Here is a 22591-nt window from a genome sequence, read left to right as displayed (position 1 = left end):
GGGTAACCTTGGGATTGTCATGAGAGCGAGAGAGAAGAGAGAGAGAAAGATAGAGAGAGAGAGGCACCCTGCGCAATCATCATCTCCCACACAGGCACACATACCACATTTACCACCCCGCGCCCTCTTTTCCGGGCAATAGAAAAACCCAATCAGACCAGCCTGGTCCGGCACACACACGCATTCGCCCATCAATCCCAGCACGCACTTCAAGGGGTGGTGCCGGGTGCATGTGGTGGGGATCCAAAATTCAGGGTGATGACCACAGACCACCAACCACCACCTGCGTTTGGGGATTGCGCATACCTCCCCTACTGCTTGGTACGAATGTTGAAAGAGATATCATAGCACGTTTGCCAGACCACCATCGTTCGTGCAACTTTGCACAGCACAGCATCATCATCATCCTAGTCACATCTAACTAACCACTATGAATGTGTCTAAGGGGTCTTGTCTGCCGCGCAACGTCGTCTCTCTCTACTGGTAGTAGTAAGAGTCAGCCGCCCAATAGTACAATGGGACTAGGCTGGATGGGCATGTAGTTCGAGGGACGTTTTTCCCAGATGGCCAATTGGGTGGATGGGAAAGACGTGGCCACTTAAGACGATGGGAAAAAAGCATGGCCAAGATTGAAGAACCAACCCAAAAGGAGAACTTCCTCCAGCGGTAGTTCCTCGCCTCTTACATACAGGTAAAGAAAAAGAAGCAATATAATGCAAGATGAAGATCTCACAAGCAAGCAATTTGCTTGCTGCTTGCCTCGAGTCAGGGACTCTCGAGCAGGAGGTGGCGAAGGTGATCAAGCATATCTCTACCAGTACAGTACGGAGTAGTTGCACAGACAATGAGTGCAGGAGAGGGAGTGCGTCATCCACCAGCCAGCCAGTCTTCGGAGAAAATACTGGCTTGGCGTATGGGACCATATCGCAGTGCGACTGTGTAAGAAGACGCAGTACAGGCCAAATAGGCTTCATGAAACGAAAGAGTGAACAGGCTAAAGAGTTCTTCTAACGCAAAGAAAGTGTTAGCTTCGAAAGGCACCCTGGGGCCAGGCCAGGCCGGCCAGCAGGTCTAGCACAGAGTCCAGGGCTCTCTAGATCAAGCGGGGTAGCGGTTCTGGCTTTCCGGTTCGGTCTGTTGACACTAGGGGAGGTTTTTCATCATCGAGAACGCCTTGCTGTGGACTGTTGTTGATCGTACGTAGTGTGAGCGACGTATACAACATAGCCGTTTCGTGATGCAGAACTACTATGCCGTTAAGAATTCGTTAAGGGGGCTGCGCATAACTGCTGGTCTATCTATATCTTCTACACATTGTTCGAGATTGTCCCTTGCATTGGCGATCGTACTTGGAAACCAGAAAAAGAGAGGGAGGAGCTTGGGCCGCGTGCGACTAATGAGTTTATATTATCCCCGTCGCGATACCAAGCTCTGGTATCGCACTAGAAGGACGATGATGGATCATGGCAAGGTTGCATCTGGACCCTGCTTAATTGACCTTGACCTCACCGATACTTCATCCTCCTTCCTGGGCCCTGATCCAGGGTGTCGCCATACTGCGGAGGATACTTGGGCAATGGCAATAGTTCTGTCTGTACATACATCTCACGCTTTCTTCGTCAATACTTTTTGTCAATGCCTATTTGTCTGAAACGAATTCGAGATCAGGGGTAACGTGTAGGGCAAACCGACGAAACAATCATTGCCCGTCAAGTCCGGCATGGTGAAACCAGGGTAGGCCAAATGCCATCTTTAAAAAGGAAAAGGAAAAATAGGGAACCTGGGAAAGGAACGTCAATTGGAAAGATACGCGGCGGTGGGGCCTGGAGGGGACCCGTTACCTTGAGAGCAACATTGAACCCTTTACTACGAAGCCAATATACCTCTTATGTATCTGTCATACTGGGATTTTGGCAGGACGATGCGCTGTAACGTACACCTGGGATGAATACATCAACCTTGGAATAGTATTGTCCACCTACACACCTTTCTTTACAACGACTTTTGCTGCAAAGTAACTCACAGGCGCATGTGGTCTCCTGGGGCGACTCACGCTTGTTTTGGGCAGCACGCACCTGGCTTAGTAGAGAGAGGGAAAAGCTGGGTCTTGGAAAATGACAAGACTCTAGACTAAACCGGATGCGGATAACAGGGAAGAATGCAAGATCCGCGCAGGGGCACCACACGGCCGGCGGGCAGCACACAGAGAGAGGCAGGCACACCACACACCACACACCACACACAACCCAACAAGGCCGGCCGGCTGGTGAATCCCAATCCAGGTGTGGGTGGTGTGGGTAGGCAGGCAAGAACTTGGACGACGATGCTGCCCTTACTACAACTGCACAGAGCTGCAGACATGGCCTCTAGCTGCAGTAGGTTGTAGCATCTGTAATACATGCAGACGACGTACAAGAGACAGACAGACAGATAGACTACAGTAAGTAATACAGTATGCCCTACCACTTAGTAAAAACTTGGGCGGTTTAGACTTGTTTCCGATGAAATTCTAATTTTATAGCAACGGCAATGGCAGTGCTACTCCTCAGGGTTCTGTATGTACTTAGGCAGGCAAGGTCAGCAGGTCGGGTCGGTACATGTCAGAATAATGGCATTGCCCGTTGTTGTCGTTATTGTTGTTGGTAATGTAGCCAACATGCATCCAGACAATGCGACATTGTTTCCCATTGTGTAAGTAACATACAGTCAGGATTACCTAGAAGAGCGAGAGAGAGATAGAGGGGAGAAAAGGAGCCTTGTCACGAAGACAAGCAGGCAACAGTAGCAAGCCAGCACAGAAACGTGGTGGTGTTGGTGGGGTTTGACGGGTTGCGAAAGGAATGGATGATGGGTGATGGATGGGAGGGTCTGTCTGGTCCGTCTGTCTTGTCTGTAAGAGGCAGTAGTGGCATGGACATGGGCAATGAGGCTGGCTTTTTAGGCTGGCCTTTGGCTGGGATGGGATAGTCTCGCCCATTGCCGGCCGACACACTTTAATCCAGGTACGTGGCGGTTAAGGTACATTGATATACCACACTTGCACACACACACCACAATTGATTGCTGTCCCTCTCTCCCCCTGATGTCCAAGTCTGCTAGAAGAAGACCAAAGACGAGAGAGATATATACAGTAGTCGTAGAATACCGGTTTCGCTGTCTAGTCATCCTCGGTCATGGCAACTTGGTTGCCCATGCGACAAGCTGGTATACATGCAGGTCATCGTCGATAGAAAATACCTTAGCTACCCATGGCGTTGAACGGTTTTGTTACTTGTGGAGATGGGGATGGATGGTGTCGCGCGCTCTTCTCTCCCGTGGGTCTGCGACTAGGAACATCCAGTCCACTCTTGTCTCCCTACCCTACCAGCCTACCACCCTGCCTAGGGACGAGACGACCGAACGTTCGTTCGTTCGTTCGTTCGACCACCAGTTCACAGGCATGACGAGGAGAAGAGAGAGAGAGAGAGAAGAAGAAGAAGAAAAAAAGCCCCATGCCACTTGCAGTTGGTTCAAGACTGAACGGCCTCGAAAGGGTGCGCGGTAAGATAACTTGGAGAGGTCGAGCGAGCGAGTCCTTGTATTCGCCAGAGGAAGCTTTACTTTCCCCAACATACTAACTGGGGAACAATACAATGTACCAAAACTGCGCGCGGCACAGTATCAATCCGATCTCTGCTTTTCGCCTTCTCTCTAACGCAGACGCAGCTTTGAGGCGGCTGGGCTGGCAACATGAACCTACTTAAGGTGTGTATGCGATGGTTACGTGATGTATAGGTACATGCATCTTCGCTTCTTATTGGGCACAGAGGAAGCACGCATCTAGACATCTACCTAGGTAGGCTTCATTCATCATAGTCAGGGCGAGTTCTGGGCAGACAGACAGACAGAGGGCACTTGACCAGGGGAAAGACAAGAGGCAGGGGAGGGGAGGTGGGAGGTAGGCATGTATACTCAGTTGGGAATCCGGTCTTCGACTTTTGGCCTTCAAGTCGAGCATCTGGGTAACCACACCGCTGCCTATTCAGGAAGCACCACCCATACGAAAGAGAAAGAGAAAGAGAGGGTGATAGTTTGTACGCCCTCGCCTTCGCTTGTCTGTTCCAATCGACTACACCTTCATCACATTTGCTACATACTACTCGCCTCACACACCTACTGCCTACCTTACAACAACGTGAACTCCCACTCTATCTACAGTAGCAGCAGCAGGCAGGCAAGTGGGCCAAAGAAGCAGCAGCAGAAGTGCATGTACACCCAGGTGACTTGGACCTTGACGAGGCGCCTGCTTGACATTGACGCTAAGGTAGGCTGGGATCCCTGTCGTGCTCACACTACTTCGGTACATGCTGCATGCTAGGCAGATCGGTCTCCAAGTCCACCCCCAAGTACCTCTGCTCGTCCCCTCGCGCGAACGCCCGCACTGTATCTCTCTCTCTCTCTTCTTTCGCCGGTCTGCTGGGCTGCTTGCCTCATCAGACCTTCGCACACCACACGCACACACACACACACACACACACACACACTTCATGCAAGCTATATAGAGAGACACATGGGCAGAACGCACACATATCCGGTGCTGGGTGCCGAGCTGGAGATTCGATCTGAGCCCTGCTTTGCTTTTTTACGTGATAAGCAGCAAGCAGCACAGCAACGCAGCACGCAGCCAATCTGGCATATTTGGGGTTTGCGATTGTCGACGACGGATATATGTATGTCTGTCTGTACCTATGGTGTTTAGGCGAATAGGGATATGAACTGCCCTCTTTTAATCTTGATTCGCCTCGTCTCGCTTCGTTACGCATTGCCAAGTGTGTATCGAGGAAAAGACGGCTTTTCTCAGAAAGGCCTCAGGCTTTGCTTGGCGCGTTCATTCGACGGATGCATTCATAATGTAAGGTAAGTATTAGGTATCAACGTCTATCTCTCTGTACCAGTAGACACCACCGATCGATCAACTGCATCCTCTCTCAAGTACGGCTTAGAAAGAAAACCAGAGAAGATAGACACCGCCCCGAGGCAATTAGTCAAACAGTGTTATTCCCATCATCTCGATCAGCAAAAACGAAGGAGAGCAGTTGGGGGCAAACGTATTTAGAAGAATAAGACTCAGGGAGCAGAGTCACCGGCGAAGGCATCATCCTTGGCGGGAGGTCGTTGGAACACGCGCAGCTCCACACTTCATTCGTTCTTGGTAGCTGTTCCCCCATAACATACCGTGAACGGCTCCCACCCTGGTAGAAGTCATCTCGAACGCAGTTGACACGTATTAGAGGGCCTGCATAGAAACAGCATCCTTCTACGTAGGTAATTGGCATACTTGCGGAGCTCCTCGAGCTGTTCTTTGGCTGTGTGCATCGAGTCAAGAAGGACTGGGTGTCGGTCGGTATTGGAGGTCTACATTTGATGTAGATGCTGATGCTGGGCGCGGAGTGGATATGCTACATGTACATAGCCGTGTGCAGGTGATGTGGCCCGGCTGGTGGATTGATGGGGCACACATCAAATACACAGCAAGAGATCGGCCGCGCGTGACAATCCCATACAGGCATCACCAGGCTTTCTTTCTGGGTGGAAGGAACAGAATGATAGCTATCAACTAACTGACTGCTCGAACTCATGATGTGCCGACCGCTGCAATCTCCATGTTTGGTTTCATCAGGTCGTCCCAAGGGATACACAGGTGAGATTAGGAGGTAGAGAGAAGTGCACATCAATTGGAAATCGATAGCTTCAAGTACCTTGTCTTAGAATGTTTGCGGTCCTTTCTCTCTCTCTGCTTCTGCTTCTGCTTCTGCTCTGGGATTCCACCGGTTTTCTGCGCCCACTTTCGCCAGCCCAAAAGGAACAAGAATAAGAAGAAAAAAAGCAACTAGATTAGTGGCCGACGCCAATCTTGATTCCATCGCCCTCTCGCCAATTGCTCAGTGCTCATTGCCCGGTTTTATTCATCGCCAATTCATGTTCTGAGGTATCATTTTGTTTCCAACCTGACAAATATCGTCATGAGGAGGGGGAGAAGGAGAATTTTCTCTCTTATTTCTGTACACATATATGTGATACAAATACACGACCGTACCTACTCTGATGATTGAAATCCACGGTAGAGGAATCCCGGCTTCCTGGGTCATAGATGGAGGAGGAGTGTGTGTGTGCAAAATCTTGGAAATATGAGATTGGGTGCAGTGGTAGAAAGAAGGACTGTAATTTCGTAGCTTTGTTCTAGCTCCATCCGATCTTATTTGATTGTTCTCGTCTCTCTTTTCTCTGCCACTGCCACTGCCTCCCGCTCTTTTTATCTTCCCTGTTGCGACGTTCTCGGCTTCGTTTGGGGGCTCAAGGATAACGCGCGTTTGATTTGTTCCAGCACGGGCACCCACCCCTGTTTCTGGACCCCTTCTTTTCCTTGTGCCTCTCTCCCGGTCCGTGACAGCCAGCCAAAGATGGATGTACATTACTTCTTACGTACTTGCTCATGGTTCGTCGTTGTCGGTCGTACTTTGCAATTGTGTAGGTAAGTAGGCGTTATTGTTAATAGGCTAGTTGCTTTTGCCAACTACACACATGTGTACATATCATGTAAGTACAATATCTCTCTCCTAATGCCAACTTGGCGATGTACATAGGAGCTAGGCAGGCATGATCTGCGGGTCTCTATGTAGGCATCTCCCATCATCAACAACGACATCTCTCTCTTTCTCTCTACATACATAGGTATGTATCTCTCTATTGCGCACACACTCTCTCACATGACTTGAGTTGCCAGACCAGAAAAGCGACTCAGGAACCGCACCAGGACGGGACGAATCGAACTGAAGAGGCATGGTCAGTCTACATGTAGATAGGTTGATTCAGATTTGGCCTTAGGTAGAGTGGTAGACTTTTTCGCCATGCTGGTAGCAATGTCGCACTGCACACTGCGCAAAGGTATTGGACGTCGGTAATGCAAGTAGTACCTTTTTCTTTCCTTTTGTTTTCTTGCGCAGGTTTAAGTAAGTATGTAGGCATTGCTGCTCGCTCGCTTTCTCCAGTTCTGGGCGGTTGCTCTCGACCGCCGCGCCGACACACTTCTCATCTTCAACAGAGCCGGTCCAGCCACGCAAACTGTAATTGCCAACTCCCCGATGTCAACGTGGTGGTGGCAGTAGTATAGATCTTGAATATCATTTTTGGTCTTTTTCTTTGCTATCCATAACGACAATAATTGCTGCTGCAATTGAATGTGGATTGGTACTGGAGTGAGTAAAGTCGCTACGGTGCATCTTCAGATCGATCACTGTGCTGTAGGTACGTGAAACGCGGTGGCAGGTACACAGCTGGAGGGGCCTGGGTACTTGGCGCCTTAGAGAGCTTAGGGCAGTTGGGTGCCGGGGGCCCTGGCTAGCGCTGGCCATTCAGCAGTCAGGCTTGCAGTCAAGTCCTGGACTCAAGACGCTGGCAGTGGGAGATCCCCAGGTGCCCACTTTTGCCAATATTTGATTCATGGTTCTACTCGCTCTCTTTCTGCACTCTAAACTCACTCGCCCATCGCTCGCTCCCACCCCAGCACCAGCGCCAGCAGCAGCACCAACCAAGCACAGGGCTCCCGACGTGTGCACTCTACATACATCTCTACTCTACCACCTACTCTGCTCGCTCTGGCCCTGTCCTTTCCCTCCTCCCACCCCCTCTCGAAAAACACACACGCAAACAACAACAGCAGCAGCAGCAGCAGCAGCAGCAGAAGCAGTAGATGTCTTCGCCGTCCCGGTCGTGCATCTGGTCCTATTGAAGTGACAACATCGTGTGCTGCCCGACGACCTGACTGCTCCAACTACACCCGTTGCTTGCGAGTCCTAGCGAGTCTGCCTGCCTGTCTGTCCCTCTCGCTTCCACACCACTCCCATTCGGCAGATCCGCCCTGGACCAGAGAAAAGAAAGGAAGGAAATAAAGAAGGAAACAACACTCATCCAAACACCACGACCACTACTTCAATCCATTATTGGGAACTACACGCCGTTACGACCGATTTTCGTCGCCCTTCAAAACTCGGCGGCACGAAACCGGTACCCTGTTTTCTGCCGATCGTCGCCATTGCGCGCTTCCTGCTTCGCGTCACCAACAACCAAGAGTCGCTCAGTGTGGTACGGGTCCCTTTGACGTTTACCTGTTTATTCTACCAGGGCCTGCAAAACTCTCAGCGAGCATCCATCTACCTACTCTCGCTGTTCCGCTTGTAATGTGCTGGCAGACTTTCAAAAGCATCATGCGCTAACATGCCCTGTCCCAGGATCGTCTTCCGTCCTCTCTCGTTTTAGCGACTTCCTCCCACCCCTCCACCTTCAGTCTGGCCTAGTGTGCTTCAAGCAGCCCGTCAAAAACCGCGAGCTAGCTACCGCTCAGCTTTTGTACACCTGCAATCCTCACCCGACCCTTGTATAGACGATACAGCTACTTCCTCCTCGACCGCTTTTTGTTCTATTGCTCGTCGGAATCTGCACGCCTGTCCAATCGAACACCCCGACCAGTTTCGTCTGATCGTCCTACACGCTCGCGCCATACGAGCCCTCGAGGAAATAGTCGTTGCAATCACCTATTGGTACGACTGGTCGCATCCTACGTCACAGGGATCGCTCGATACAACCTTGCTCTGCTGGATGTATACATGTTTGGAGCAGGCAAAACTCTTGGATAGCCGGTCTGCAACTCTCTAAATTGTGAGAATTTGGGAGTCCTGCCTACCTACACCTCTCGACGTTTTCGCTTCTTTGCGAGTCCTACAACACAGCCGCGACTTGGACTCATCCTGTCGGGACCAATGAGAGCAAAGGACGACTGCGTATTACTTTAGGCAGCGCCGATCTCTGACCACCCTATCATCCGGAACCTTGTTTCTGCACCGGGTTTGCATCTGTTTGAAAAGGACCTCGTCGCAACTGTATATTGTACAAATCTAATTCGACTGCGGCCATGGCCGCCAACATACCACAGATGGGCGGTGGAGGCCCCGTGAGAAATCGCCCGGCCACCCATCAATTATCCGCAGCTGTGTACCGGACAATGGTACAAAATCCCATTCAGACACAAGGCTGGCAGAATCAAGTACACTTGAATATCCGAGTGGGCAATGCCATGAATCTGTATGCATTCACCCGCTAGCTGCATGACTCGTTTCGTTTCCGGCTAACATGTCTCACAACAGCATTTCTAACTCCTTCCTGGCTCTACCTCAACTGGAAACAGAACAGCTCGTTCACACTGGCATCAACTTCGAGAGAGAAGCATTTCAGACTTCTCCCGACAAGGTAAGTACATTCAATCATCCGTTCCTAGGCACTTCAAGGATCCTTCAAGTCTAACTCGCGACAGCCCAACTACGAATCCAAAGTTTCCCAAAGAATACAGGAATTATTTCGCAAACGGCAAGCAAACGAACAGCACCTGCAGAACTCGCTCAATCAGCAAGCGGCTGCTCAAGCGCACGCGCAAGCCCAGGCTCAGATGTTCATGAACCAGAATGCGATGCACCAAATGTCGAGGGGAATGGTTCAGCCATCGCCGCAGGGCTTCCAGCACCTGCAACAACCCATGCAGGCATCGCCTATCCCGCAACAACCGCAGCAGCCGGGCATGGGCATGCCGAATATGGGAGGCAACCCCATGAATCCCAACATGCACGCGATGCAGATGGGTGCCTCGCCCATGCATCCGCAAGGAGCGCCGCAGATGAACGTCAATGCCATACCTCCGCAAGCCAGAGCCAAGGCCCATCAACTTGCTCTAGCCAAGCTTCAGACCACGCCCGAGGAACAAAAGCGGCAACTTCGTGCAATGGTCCAGAGCAAGATGTCTCCCCATCACCTGCAGCGACTCCAACAGGAGGGCCAGGATCCATTGCTCGTCTTCTTCCAGAACCAGATGCTGATGCAAGCCGCTGGTAAAGGGACGCAGCCCAACATGCACCCAAACGCCGGCATGAACCCAGCGATGCAGATGCAAGCCCAGCAGCAACGTAACATGAACCAGGCGGGCCAACAGCATGGCAGCGACCTTGGCCCCTTCTCCAACGAGATTATCAACCAGCAAAAGGCGGGCATGCTGGCTCAGGAGGCAGGCCAGATGGTCGTGCCTGCAAGCATCGGCCCTGGCCGCAATGCTACCCCCAACCGATGGGAGGAGCTCAGGGCCAGAACCAAGGGAACAACCAGCAGCCCCCGAACCAGAACGGGCGGCCCCCGCACATGCAGCAGCAGTTCAATCTGCAGCAGGCACAGCAGATGAAGATGGACCAGGCCGCGGCCCAATCACAAGCGCAGATCCGAGCCCAGGCCCAGGCCAAGGCGCAAATGACAGGCCAACCCGGCGGGCTCAGCGGTCCTGGGGAGTATCCCAGAGTCCGGCCATGACCACGCTCAACGCTCCTGTTGGACCCAATCCCCCGTGGCGGGCATGAGGCCAAACAACCAGCAATCTCCCATGAATCAAGGAAACCCAGCATTCGGGCAAGGCTTTGATCCGCGCTTCAACCAAGCCAACCAACGACCTCAGATGAACCCCAATGTCCGGCAACAGATGCTCAACGCCATGCTCCAGCAAATGCCACCACACATGCGGGAAAATTTCCAGAACTTGCCGGCAGATAAAGTGAATGAGATGCTAGCAAAGTGGACCGCCAGCCGAGGAGGGCAGGTCCCTGGCCGCCCGCAAGCCCAGCCGGGGCAGTTTGGACAAGGCAATAATCCCATGGCTCAGTTTGCCCAAGGTAACAACCCTAACATGCCCCAACCCAATGGAGCCGCCGGAGCGAACGGCCAGAACCCCATGATGGTCCAGCAGCAGCTCAACCGAATGCGAAATACGCAAGGCCAACCCCAGATGCCGAACAACCCGCAAGCTATGAACTTCATGAACAACATGGATGTCCCGCAGCGTGTGCTGTCTCAGCTACAGAATATACCCCCGGAGATCAAGAAATGGGGTCAGCTGAAGCAATGGATTCCGACGCAGCCGCTGCCTCAAAATGTCGGGGAGCAACTGCTCGCCTTCCAGCTCCAGCAATTCCGCGCCATGCTGGTCAACAAACCCCAACTTGCACAGGCCGCTGGTATCCAGATGCCACAGCCAGGGCAACCTGCACAGCAGCCTCCGCAGGGTGTTGGAGCTCCCGGTGCGACAGGACCTCCTCCGCAAGTCGCGATCCCCCCTCAACTGGCCGCAGCCTTCGCAAACATCCAGGTCACAGCGCATGAGATCGAGACTGCAAGGAGGCACGATAGGTTCAAGACATGGGACGAGGCGAAGATCAGAAGCTACCTGGTACAAATGAAGCAGCACCAGATCCGACAAAAGTTTGGCATGCAGATGCCCGGACAGGCCCCTCAATTCGCACAACAACCTGCTGGAGCGGCAGCACCTCCGACGCAGCAGCCCCCGGCAGGCCCAGGTGCGATGCCACGTGGACCAAATGCAGGTAACGAGGCTCCTCCTGCGGCCGCTCCTGCCAGGAATAGCACACAAGGACAGCCCCGCAGCAACCGCCCAACACCTCAGCAGCAGAATGCCTCCCCTGCTGTGCCGCCCAAGAACAACCTCAAGCGTCCAAGCACGGATGATGCGGCTGATGTACCTAATAATGCATCGTCTACTCCCATGCAGCGCCCGCCTTCTCAACAGGCTCCGCCTCCTACCAAACCTCCTATCCTCAACCAAGCTCAGCTTGCAAGCCTGCCTCCCGACCAGAGGGCCAAGTACGAACAATTGATGAGGAACCATCGTGCAGCTGCACAGCAGCAACCGACACCTTCAACGCAAGAAGACATCGAGCGATTGCGGCAAATCGGCGCCGAGGAGCAACGAGCGTCTAACAACGAACAATTACAAGACGTCTTAATGAACCCGGAGCAGCATGCGGACATGACGACAAAGATTCAGCGCATGGTGTTCGAAATGAGCAAGCTCGGCAGAGCTCTGGGTCGTTGGTACTCGTTGACGCGCGACGACAACCGTGCTAGGATGTTCTTCAGGATGGTAAGATATATTCATTCCCCTTAGCATATGAATTTAGAAGCGTAGCTAACGATTTCCAAAGCGTATGCGCCTTGTGCGGCAGTTCAAGGATGGCGAGAAGATGACGACACCCAAGGAAGTCTTTTCGGTCAAACCCAAGGACTTGGAGCAAGTGAGGGCCATGATGGAAAGTATCGCCAAGGACCTCGCCGCCTCGTTCCCGCAAGCAGTTCGCAAGACTGCCAGTCAGCAGAACGCGGCCGACGGCGCGGCTCAGCAGACCACGCCTGGGCAGACATCCAACGTTCAACCCGCACAACAGGTTCCTCTGAATGCGGCGAACCTGGAGAAGAACTCTCAGGCGCTGAACAAGATGCACCAGAGAAGTAGCGTGACCCCTGCTGCCCCCACCACGTCGCAGCCTCCCTTCCCTCTAGGCGCGCCATCCCCGCACGGTCTGCCTGCTTACGGCAAAGCGCCGGCCGTCACGGCAGACAACTTGCATCTGCCCACTTCGCGCAAGAAGCCCAAGACGACTGCCAGTGCCAGTGTGTCGCCGCAAGTCAGCAAGCAGGCCTCGCCGCAGATGCAGAAGCAAGCGCAGTCGGCCGAGATGAAGGCGGTGCCCAAGGCCCAATTCCAGTGTGCCATGCCCGATTGCGAGGCCAACAGCATCGGTTTCGCAACGAAAGAAGCCAGCCAGGCTCACTACGAGGAGGAGCACGTCAAGCCCTTCGAGGACCCTACACGATATGCGACGGAGAATCTCGCGTTTGCACTCGGTCTGGATGCCAATGGCAAATCCACCGCCATGGCACCAGCCGCTGGGCTAGAGCAAGGCGCCTCCCCAGCAGGTGCCGCCTCGATGGCTCGTGAGGCGTCCATGAAGCGGTCTGAGAGCTCCAACGGTGCTAGGCCCGGTGTAGCGAAGGGTGTCCCCGGCAAGCCAGCCGAGCAACAAAACGCAGATGCGACTATGGTCAAGACGGAGGGCCAGACACCTGCGCAGTCGAACAACATGGACTTCGGCTTTGGCATGAACACGATTGACCCGCAGGAGCTGTTCCAGTTTGGACTCGAGTCCGGGGGTGGTGGTGCCATCATGGACATGGGCGTTTACCGCTCGATCACGCCCAACGACACGCCGGAATCCAGCAAGGACAGCGCCTCGTCTGAGCCGAACAGCGACGTATCGGAAGGAGCCACGCTGGATGTCCGGTTGGACCTGGGTCTCGACAATTGGCAACCGTTCGATGGCGACGCCTTTGTGAATACGGGCGCCATGGATATGGAAATGAGCATGTTCGACGGAGCCCAGCCGATGGGCATGGACAACACTGCCCTTGCCGGCTTCACCTCCTGGGACGACGTCAACCCGGACTTCACCAAGCCCTTCACCCTGGACACGTCACTGTATTCTCTCGACACGTCTAGCTGAGCGAGAGCATCGGCCGAAAGCTTGCCAGTATAGATGAAGAAGAAGACGATGGACGATGTACGGGCGTTTTGTTGGCATTCTACGATTTCGAATGTACCATAATAACCAGGTTACTTACAGCAACAACTACTACTATAGACGTCACTCTAGGTTTGGGCAACAGAAAGAGTGTATGTCTGGGAAAGAAGCCAAAAGCGTGGAGCAAACAGGATGGATGGATGGATGGGAGCTCGAGTCGTGTAGGGGCAATGGGAAAGCGAGGGAAAGCAACAACCATTCATTCGGTGGCGTTTTTTGCGAAAATGGGAAAGGCCTCTCACTCTCTGATGATGGCTGGGCTATATTTTCATGTCATTCTGGTGTCCATGATGATTGTTTGGGTTTCTTCCATGGGGATCTGATCTGGTAGCATTGGAGTTCAGTCGGGGCAGCCCAAGGCGGCACACACAAATTGGGGGACGGCGGAACGTTTGTCGATTATTTGTTTCTTGTTCTTGTTTTTTTTTCTCTATCTCTTTTTCCCTCTCTGAATTTTGGAATCTATGTCCACAATATCATGATGCGACACACACACACACATACGTATAAGGAAGAAATAGGGATTAAGGGGACGACGAATTTCAGCGATACCCGTAGTTTAAAAGTAAAGGAGGCGGAGAGAGACAGATGACAAGAGGGGATGAAATGTATATGGGCCAGAAGTGCCTTGTGGGATGAGGAGGGATCTATTGATACGATGATTACTGTTACTGCTACTGTTTTTGGACGTGCTCCTGAAGAAATGTGATATGCTGTGTAGTGACTTGCGATATGCCATGTGGTTGGTTTGCTATGTGACGTGAAGGACTGGACATGTTTGCGGTAGTCATTTGACACAACGGCTCTAGAATGGCTGGTCATGAAGACCTGAAAATGACTGTAATTATTGTCCTGATACAGCTGCCTCGAAAGCTTCTGGCTAAGTAATATTGACGTGCGTGCCTACATGGTTCATGCAAGACAGCCAACCGCGTATTAGCGAATTGACCTTTACTGAGACGCGATCCTACATGAGCTATGGAATAGGTAGGGGTTGGTACTTAGGCTGCTCTCAAAAGCCAGGGCGGGCACGCACGGCGCGGCGCGTGGTGGGGTTGGGGTGCTTGGGTGCTTGGGTGCCAGAACCCTGAGCTTGCATAAAACCTACAGGGCGCTGAATAGCAGGGCTGGCAGGGCCCTTTAGCGGTCATAAAGCCCTTCTAGCGCTGGAGACGCGCCCTGGAAGCCGCAAGGGCCGCAAGGAAACAGCGCCTACAGGCTGAAGCAGGGCCCAAACAGGCAATAAATAAATAGATGCATAAAAAGGCCATCGCGAACATGCTGCCCCCTGGTCTGTTCTGGCTGCTGGAGAGCAGAGCAGGTCCCCATTTCCCACTGCGCCAAAGCCAAAGCCAAAGCTCCTGCGACGCGCCACGAGGGAAACGCGATCCGTCGAGTACAAGTAATTTACCCGTTGCGCCTCGCTCGCACTTCTCCCACCTCGAGTCGTCCATGTCAACATCAACCATTCTTCGATTCGATTACTTGGTAAGAGATCGAACTTTTCTGTCTTTCAAGTAAAAGAGCCTGTCTGTCCATCTGTCTGTCTCGTTGATTCATTCATTACTCTCGCTTACATTCTCTCTCTGTTCTTCCACCCGCTCGCTCTCACATCCAATCATCCGTCGCATTCACTCACCCCGCGCTGCCCGCGATTGGGCTGTATTTGTTGTGATATAATCAGGGTGCTCCAACTATTTGCCAACTAATTGTTCGACCAACCAATTACTACTGCACGGTAGGCTGTATCCGACAGCTACTTACGTACTGCCGTTCAATAATTTCAGACTACTACTACGCCTTACGGTCCAGTGTAGTGAGGGAGACATCTCGCGACGTCACTGAAGCAGCACCAGCAACCAGCAGCAGCAGCAGGAGCAGAATAAGCAACCATGGACGCCTCTCCCACCAAAAGACGTGCCTTGGCCACGCTGGACGTCAACGCAAACTCCTCCCCCGCCTCCCCGGCCTGAACAAGACGTCGCGCCTGAATGCCGCCGCCAAGGCCTCGGCCTCGAGCCCGCTCAGCACTTACAAGAAGCCGGCGGCGGTCGGAGGAGGATCCCCTTCTCCTTCCTCCAAACGGGCCCTTGCGATCGCAGAGGAAGGCGATGAGAACGCCAACCAACATGCAGGCGCGCCGCCCGCCAAGAGGGCTTGCATTTCCGCAGCGACTTCTACTGCCCCGTCTACCGCGCCGTCGTCCCCGTCGCCAAGGAGAGCAGCGGCGCCGGCAGTAACAACAACGTCATCGACGACAAAGACAGTGGTGGCCGATTCTCCCAGCGCAGCAGCCACAACAACGCCAAGAAAACAACAGCAAGAAACAGAGGTCGCAACAGCGACGCCGGAGCAGGAAAGGCAAGGGTCGCACTCTCCTGAAGAAGAGACATCGGCCATCTTTGACAACTCCCAACTCGACAACTCGCAGCTCACCACCGTCACGGAGCCAGATCACCCATCACCATCGCCGCAACAGCAACAAAATTCACAAGAAGATAACACAAGCCCCGTCGCAGCAGCAGCAGCAGCAAGAGCTTCTTCTCCACAACACACATCGCCATCATCGCAGTCACAGTCACAACCGCAACCGCCCCTGATGACGCGACCGCGCGCCCTATCGTCCATGACGCGCGAGCAGGCCCGGCAAAAGGCCGAGATCCTGCGGCTGCGGCTCGGCCTGGCCCGCTACAAGGTCCGGACGGGCCAGACCGATGTCCCGCTCGAGCGGCTGCAGCGGCGCCCCGTGCCCGGGTCGTCGGCCCCCGCTACGGCCCAGTCGTCGCCGGCGCAATCGCAGTCACAGTTGCAGCAGCAGCAGCAGCAGCGCCGGCGACAACAGCAGCAGTCTTCTGCCCCGTCTTCATTCTCTTCGCCGATAGCGATGACGAAGCAGTCCCAGTCCCAGTCCCAACAGCAGCCGTCGCCGCTCCCGGCAGCGCAGAGGCGCCTGTCGAGAGAAGACAGCAGCGGCAACGAGCAGCGGACCACGACGACGCCGAGAAAGGCGCTGCCCTCGGGCCGGTCCGCTTCGCAAACTCCCACTACTATCCAGCAACAGAAGCAAAAGCCCCACAGCGACTATACACCGTCCGCCTCACAGGAATCATCATCGACGCCGACACAGCAGCAGTCGCGACCTCGTTATAGTGGCGCCTCGGCGGCGGTGGCGGTATCGACGCCGGACCGGGACGCCCTGCAGCGGTTGGCGGCGTCGGCGGCGCTGGATGCGTCGAGGCGGATAGGGGAGGCGGCGGCGGCGGAGGGGGGCGTCGGAGTAGTAGTGGATGAAGTAGGGCCGGCTTTGTGACAAAATACCATTCGGGTTCACTATGTCTGGGAAAGGTATGGACGGTGGCGTTCAGGCATCTGATTTATTTTCCGAAGCTCTCCTGTTTGCATCTACATCTGCATCTCGAAAACAGGTCTAGCTAGAGCGGGCGGCGGTGCTATGTATGGGCCTGGAGTTTAGACAGGGTGGATTCTCTGTCCAGCATTGCTTTCGATAGGAGTTCGGCATGGGGCTGGCCGGCTGCCTACGATACGATGCAATGAAGCAAGGCGGCGAAGAATAAGGTCAAGGTCATCACATCAATTAGTTGTTCGCTGATATACACGAGAGAAATACAATGATGTCACCTTGAACATGACAAAGCTGAATGGGATGTCATATATCATGTAAAGCCAGCTGAATGCAACACCCCTAGACTCCTTCGCTTGGACGTGTCGAGGCATTTGGGGGTATGAGTGACCCTTTTTGAATCCCCCTATTCTCCATTCTCCCTGCCCATCTCATTCATGAAAACAACGTCCTGTGCTCCTTTCTGCGCGCAGGTAAGCGACAAGCGAGCAACACATGCGTAAGTAGCCTCTCCTCCCCGGCCTCGGCTACTAGCCAATCGTCGTTGACATCCGACTGTTGGAAACAGGGGTTGCCTCCCTCCTCCCTCTCATCTCTGGTTCAACCCACCCACAAACCCATTTCAGCACTGACCGACCGACCACCCAGTTCACACCATGTTCAGCGGTATCTCCCGCAAACCGTGGCGCTTTACCCCTCTGCGCTGGAAGCGAGGCCGTCGTGGTGCCTGCCTCCTTTGCTGCGGCACGGTAGCGAGAGGGGGCGGGGGTAACATGGTTTCGGCAGCGCCGGCGGTGACCACCAACACTTCTCCTTCCTCCCGGACGGACAAGGGGGAAGAGGCTTGGAGATCATCGAGAGGGTTGCCATCGCTGCTGCCGATGTCGTCTTCCTCATCAAGCTTCGTTGTGCTGGTGGCGCCGTGGCGGCTGGCGGTGCAATCCTGGCACTCCTCGTCTAGGCTGGTGGCCATGGTGATGGTGATGGAGGGGACAGGGAGTGGGGTTTCTGTGGGAGATGGCGATCCGGCCAGTGGCTGCTGCTGGTTGTCGTCGGGGGCGGTGATCTCCATTGGGTCGCCGCCTTGTTCTGCTGGGTGATCTTGATCTTGACCTTGATCTGGGTGGAGGTGGTGGAGATGGGGAAGCAGGCACTTGAAGACGACCTTGTCGGCGCAGCCGCAGCGGTAGGTGAAGTGGACGGTGGAACACATTGTCGTTTGCCCTTGTTGGTGTCCTGGGAAACAGATGAGATAGAGAGAGGGAGGCGCTCAGTTGGATCCTTTCTGGTGAGTGTCTAATTGCTGCGCGAGGAAGGTGCTTCTCTCGCTGGGGGTTGCTGGCGATGCGATGCGCTTGTCGTAAGATCGGTCTAGATGGTTGCCGTAGGTTGTTCTCGGTATCCTCAAGATGTCGCCATGTGTTTCATACATCAAATCAATTAATGAACCTGTACATGTAGGCAGAACCAGGTCTGGAAACCCATTGGAAGTTTCCATTGAGAATGAATGACTCGATCAACTTGCATGGGTTGGATGGGACATTGCTGATCGAGTCTGGGGAAGGAGCAGCCAGCACCTTCCACAAACGCCTACAAGTGGAAGGCGCGCCTGCAACTGCGTTCTGGGCAAGAAATGGAAAGCGCATACCTCGACTTCCAAGTCTACAAGCCTGCTCATCCCATCGTCAATACTGACATACAAATCTTGAACCATCCCGTCGTCGCCTCACTCGCTGCAATTGCGTCTCGTCTTGGGAATCTTGGTTCGGATAACCAGAAAGGTGGGTTTCCTCTGGCTAGCGATAAGCCCCGTAGCACTCGGAAATCAAGAACCCCGGTCCATGCTGTGTTTTATGTTTCATCTCACCCAGCGATGCTTGCCCATCTTTTCATCCATCCCGGTTGACTTATACCCGCGATCTGTCATATCGCGGCCACTCTACAGACTCGGCCGAGTCTGCCGAGACTAGGTCGACTAAAAAGGGGTCCTGCTTATTTCTCGGCCCTCTGTCAGCTTGGCCAGGCGGACATGGTGATTGGGACATCGCATCGGAACCCGCAGCGAATGGCCCTCTCCACCGCGCCAGTGCGACGTCTTGGCTCCGTCCCCCACCTCCAGCATCACCGCATGAATCGACGTTGATTCGAGTTCTGGCTTTGAGGTAATACCACATCTGGGGCGGTGTTGCTGGTTTAATTGGCCAATCCCACCACCGCTGTAAGTCCGGTCGCTGTTGGTGCGCAGCGACAGGATGCGACATTGCAATTCGGCCAAGACGATGCCTCATATAATACACCATGGCCAGCCTCACCATGTCTGTTCTCCCTCTCGGAGTTTTTATCTTCTTCACGTAGGGTGCAGCATCACACTTTCTTTTGGCCGACAATCCAACAAACTTGTCTACGCTCATTTGGCTACCCAGTCTTCTCGTCTGAAGACGTCCATTCCTTATCATGTTGCTCCAACGCCCCTTCGCCGCGGCACTGCTCCTGGCCGCCGGCTCTCTCTCGCCAGCCCGACGCGCCCCCTCGAAGTGAGCGTGCTGCGCTCGGATCAGACCGATGCTCTGGTCCAAAGGGTGTCGATCTCGCCCATACCTCGCAGCTCGAGAGGCGGCTCAAGGCCAACTTCGACATGGCCCATACGTGGGACCACCAGGTTCTCTTTCACGGGTACGTGCACACGCCTGTTTGCATCACATGATCCAGATCTGAGGTTATCAGGAGAAAGCTGACAAGAATCGGGTGAAAGTGACTTTGCCTGGGCTCAGGAAGATGCCGGTAGCACCGAGACGGTCGGCTTGAACATCACCTGCATCGACTGCGAGACCAAGGGCAGCATCACGGCCAAGCTGTGGGAGGACCTCCTCCACCCCTCGCTCCGGCTGCAGTTCAATGGAGTCGAGGCCTACGTCTTCCTCGGCCTCAACGCCAGTGCCTCCACCACCGTCTCCGTCAACCTCTTCGCGTCCAACTCCCCCATCGGCCTCCACTACCCCGGCTTGAGCGTGGGCGTCGTCTTCTTCGTCGATCTAGTCTTCAGCCTCAATGCCACCATTGACATGAGTGGTGGTTTCTACATCAAGCTGGCCGATGACGCTTTCTTGCAGGCCGACATCTTCGGCGGCGATGTCAGCGATTACTTCTTGTAAGTTGTGATAACCTGTTGTGGCTAACTACCATGAGCATATGATACTAATACGCAATGACAGTGACGGCGCGAGCAGCAAGTCCCTGCCCATTACTGTTGAAACCGGGTCTGGAGCTACCTTCAAGGCCGACCTTCGGCTGCGTGTCCAGGTCGGTGCTGAGGCGGCCATCGACACATTCGGAATCGGCGCCGGGGCCGCCATGGGCATCTACGCCAACCTCGTCGAGTTCGTGGCCGAGATCGAGAAAACGCCCACTTGCGACCTCGAGACCAGAGAGTGGTTCGACCTCAATGCCGGTGCCTATGCCAAGCTCGACGTCGTCGTCGACTACAAGACCCTGGGCCTCGTTCCTACCGTGTCGACGACGCTGCTCTCGGCCCCGACCCTCACGCAGTGCTGGATCCCGCACAAAGCATCCGGAATCGCTGGCCCGGGATTGACCATGACATCCCCCGCTCTGTCGGCGACGATTCCCGCGTTGCCATTCATCTCTTCCTCGATGCCGGCAAACCAAAGCAGTAAAGTCACCGTCTCTGGGTTGTCTCATACAGTATCGTCGGCAACTATCCCGACCTCTACTGTTTCGCAAGCCGCTCTGTCGTCTCTGTCGTCCCTGTCATCCACGGATAGCATCACTGCAAAGTACGCGACCTCTGCCACGGTCCTGTCGCCCCTTTCGTCCGCTATGCCATCGCTGGCGCCACCACTGTCCCTGAACGGCACCGGAAGGTATCCGATGGTGCATAGCAGCCAGGTGACCGTATCTGGCTCTCAGGCAGCCGCCTCCTCTTCCTCTTCTTCCTCTTTATCGAGCCTCTCGGCATCTCTTTCGCTAGCTGCTTCGTCCCGATCTACTTCGTCTCTCCCGCCGGCGGCCAGCTTTACCGCGAAGTCCTCGGGTTTCTCTACTACCATTACGCCGCCGCTCTCTACCGCTGCACCATCAGGGGCGCTATCACCCCTGTCCTTGAACGGGACCGGCCGATACCCGATGGTGAATGCGTCGGCTCTTGGTGCCACCAATGAAACCAACCTCGTCACCACCACGCTGTACTCGACCGCAGCCTACACCATCACCATGTGCGCGGCCGGAGTGCCCAACTGTCCCGCCGCCTACCAGCAAGAGGTGACCGTCACCAAGACCGTTGACTCCTTCACCACCATCTGCCCCGCCGGCGCCCAGGTCACCTGGCCGGCGGCGGCGGAGGTAAGCGGCGAGGCCGGGTCGCCTTCGGCCGCTGCTTCTTCATCCACCACGTCTCAGCGCGTCGTCGTGACCCAGGTCGTTGCTTTGACAAAGGTCCCGTCGCCGAAGCCTGAGACGTTCGTGCCGCCACCGGTTCCGGCGCCCACCAAGCAAGCCATTGCTGTGGCAGCGGTGGCTGTAGCGTCAGGAGAAGGATCAAACTCCGGTGCCGCTGCTGCTGGCCCGCGTCCTGCTGCCGCCGCCGCGTATGCTGCGTTCATGGCGGATTACGGTGTCGACAATGCAAAGGCTCATGGTGACGCCACCTCGACGACTCCTTCCTCATCAGGTTCAGCGTCATCATCCGTTGACCATGGCGACTACCCCGTTGTGGCGGCTGCCGTCGGTGCTTCCAACGAACCCGTCGATGAGACTTCCCCCTTGACGACTCCTTCCTCATCGGACCAACTTGACCACCCTGTGGTGGCGGCCGCCGACGGGTCCAGCCTACCCGCCGATGAGAACTCCCCCTTGACTTCGTTCGGTCACGAATCCATCGTCCAGAACTCAACCACCACGTCTTCTTCATCTGGAGAACATGTGCCTGTCACTGCCGGCGCGGTTGCGTCTTATGCCGGGAACATTGGGCTCGTGCTTGGTTCCATCGTGGTGACGGTTATCTTGATGGGATAGACTTAAGACGGGTTTGGCAGATGGGGATTTCCCGTCACGTTTCCATGTAACAGCTACGACGTTTTAATACTTATATATACCCAGCTTTTTATCTTTCAAGAAAACAGAATATAGCAGATGGTTTTGATTCAAATGTCTAGAGAAGCTACGAAACGCATGTTTAGATCTATTGAGATTATGTGTCGAGGTAGATCTGCTCGTCGTCTCGCAGTGTAGATCGCATTATGCCTGTTGCTGTTCCTTATCAAACCTACTTCGTCACGAATCCCTTCACTTGATGGAATCATATCATCCCATAGATATATACATTGCTGTAGTCCGTGTCGCGGGAAAAGGGGGGCAGCTTTGTTCCTTTTTCTTCTGCTAGCTGAAGTATTCACTGGAAATAGCTGTCTCTCGGAGTCGGGCTAGGTCATGGAAACCGGTGGTTCAAACGCTTTGGAGCTCCGTCCGTGTCCTCCGCTACCTCCGGCACCTTCGCGTCCACCTCTGCCTCCGTGACAGCAGCCTTTTGACCGGAAGGGACCAACAGCGAAACGAACGGTAATAAATTTTCTTTTTCGTATAAAGATCTAGTCAATAATTCAACCATGTCAGTCAGGAGGCACCAATAGAGAAACAGACCCCTGACCTCCATTCCCCCTTTCCCCGCGGCGCGCATGTTAATCATTAGGCCATAACCATGTCAACGCGACGTCGA

The 22591-nt window shown here is 54.3% G+C and overlaps 5 protein-coding genes across 5 annotated transcripts; 4 read left to right on the top strand and 1 right to left on the bottom strand.

The window, feature by feature from the left end:
- Nucleotides 1-9165: 9165 nt before the first annotated feature.
- Nucleotides 9166-10258, top strand: PG997_015401 (uncharacterized protein; the record flags this gene model as incomplete). Its single annotated transcript, XM_066819715.1, has 2 exons — nt 9166-9282; nt 9332-10258. 2 exons carry the CDS (start codon nt 9166-9168, stop codon nt 10256-10258), a joined length of 1044 nt encoding a protein of 347 aa, XP_066660600.1.
- A 168-nt stretch (nt 10259-10426) lies between these two features.
- On the top strand, nt 10427-13421 carry PG997_015400 (uncharacterized protein; the record flags this gene model as incomplete). The annotated part of the gene is made up of 2 exons (XM_066819714.1): nt 10427-12004; nt 12066-13421. 2 exons carry the CDS (start codon nt 10427-10429, stop codon nt 13419-13421), a joined length of 2934 nt encoding a protein of 977 aa, XP_066660599.1.
- A 1356-nt stretch (nt 13422-14777) lies between these two features.
- On the top strand, nt 14778-16649 carry PG997_015399 (uncharacterized protein; the record flags this gene model as incomplete). Its single annotated transcript, XM_066819713.1, has 3 exons — nt 14778-14987; nt 15415-16277; nt 16382-16649. 3 exons carry the CDS (start codon nt 14778-14780, stop codon nt 16647-16649), a joined length of 1341 nt encoding a protein of 446 aa, XP_066660598.1.
- Nucleotides 16650-17509: 860 nt separating this feature from the next.
- PG997_015398 (uncharacterized protein) lies at nt 17510-18073 on the bottom strand (the record flags this gene model as incomplete). Its single annotated transcript, XM_066819712.1, has 1 exon — nt 17510-18073. The coding sequence occupies one exon, from the start codon at nt 18071-18073 to the stop codon at nt 17510-17512; it is 564 nt and encodes a 187-aa protein (XP_066660597.1).
- A 1085-nt stretch (nt 18074-19158) lies between these two features.
- PG997_015397 (uncharacterized protein) lies at nt 19159-21891 on the top strand (the record flags this gene model as incomplete). Its single annotated transcript, XM_066819711.1, has 4 exons — nt 19159-19194; nt 19376-19533; nt 19613-20008; nt 20073-21891. 4 exons carry the CDS (start codon nt 19159-19161, stop codon nt 21889-21891), a joined length of 2409 nt encoding a protein of 802 aa, XP_066660596.1.
- Between the last annotated feature and the right edge of the window lie 700 nt (nt 21892-22591).

Source organism: Apiospora hydei (assembly GCF_038363865.1).
Source record: "Apiospora hydei strain CBS 114990 chromosome Unknown utg000011l_segment0_segment0, whole genome shotgun sequence".
Lineage (NCBI taxonomy): Eukaryota > Fungi > Ascomycota > Sordariomycetes > Amphisphaeriales > Apiosporaceae > Apiospora > Apiospora hydei.
The sequence above is the reverse complement of the archived record's forward strand: the minus strand, read 5'-3'. Positions and strand labels throughout refer to the sequence as shown.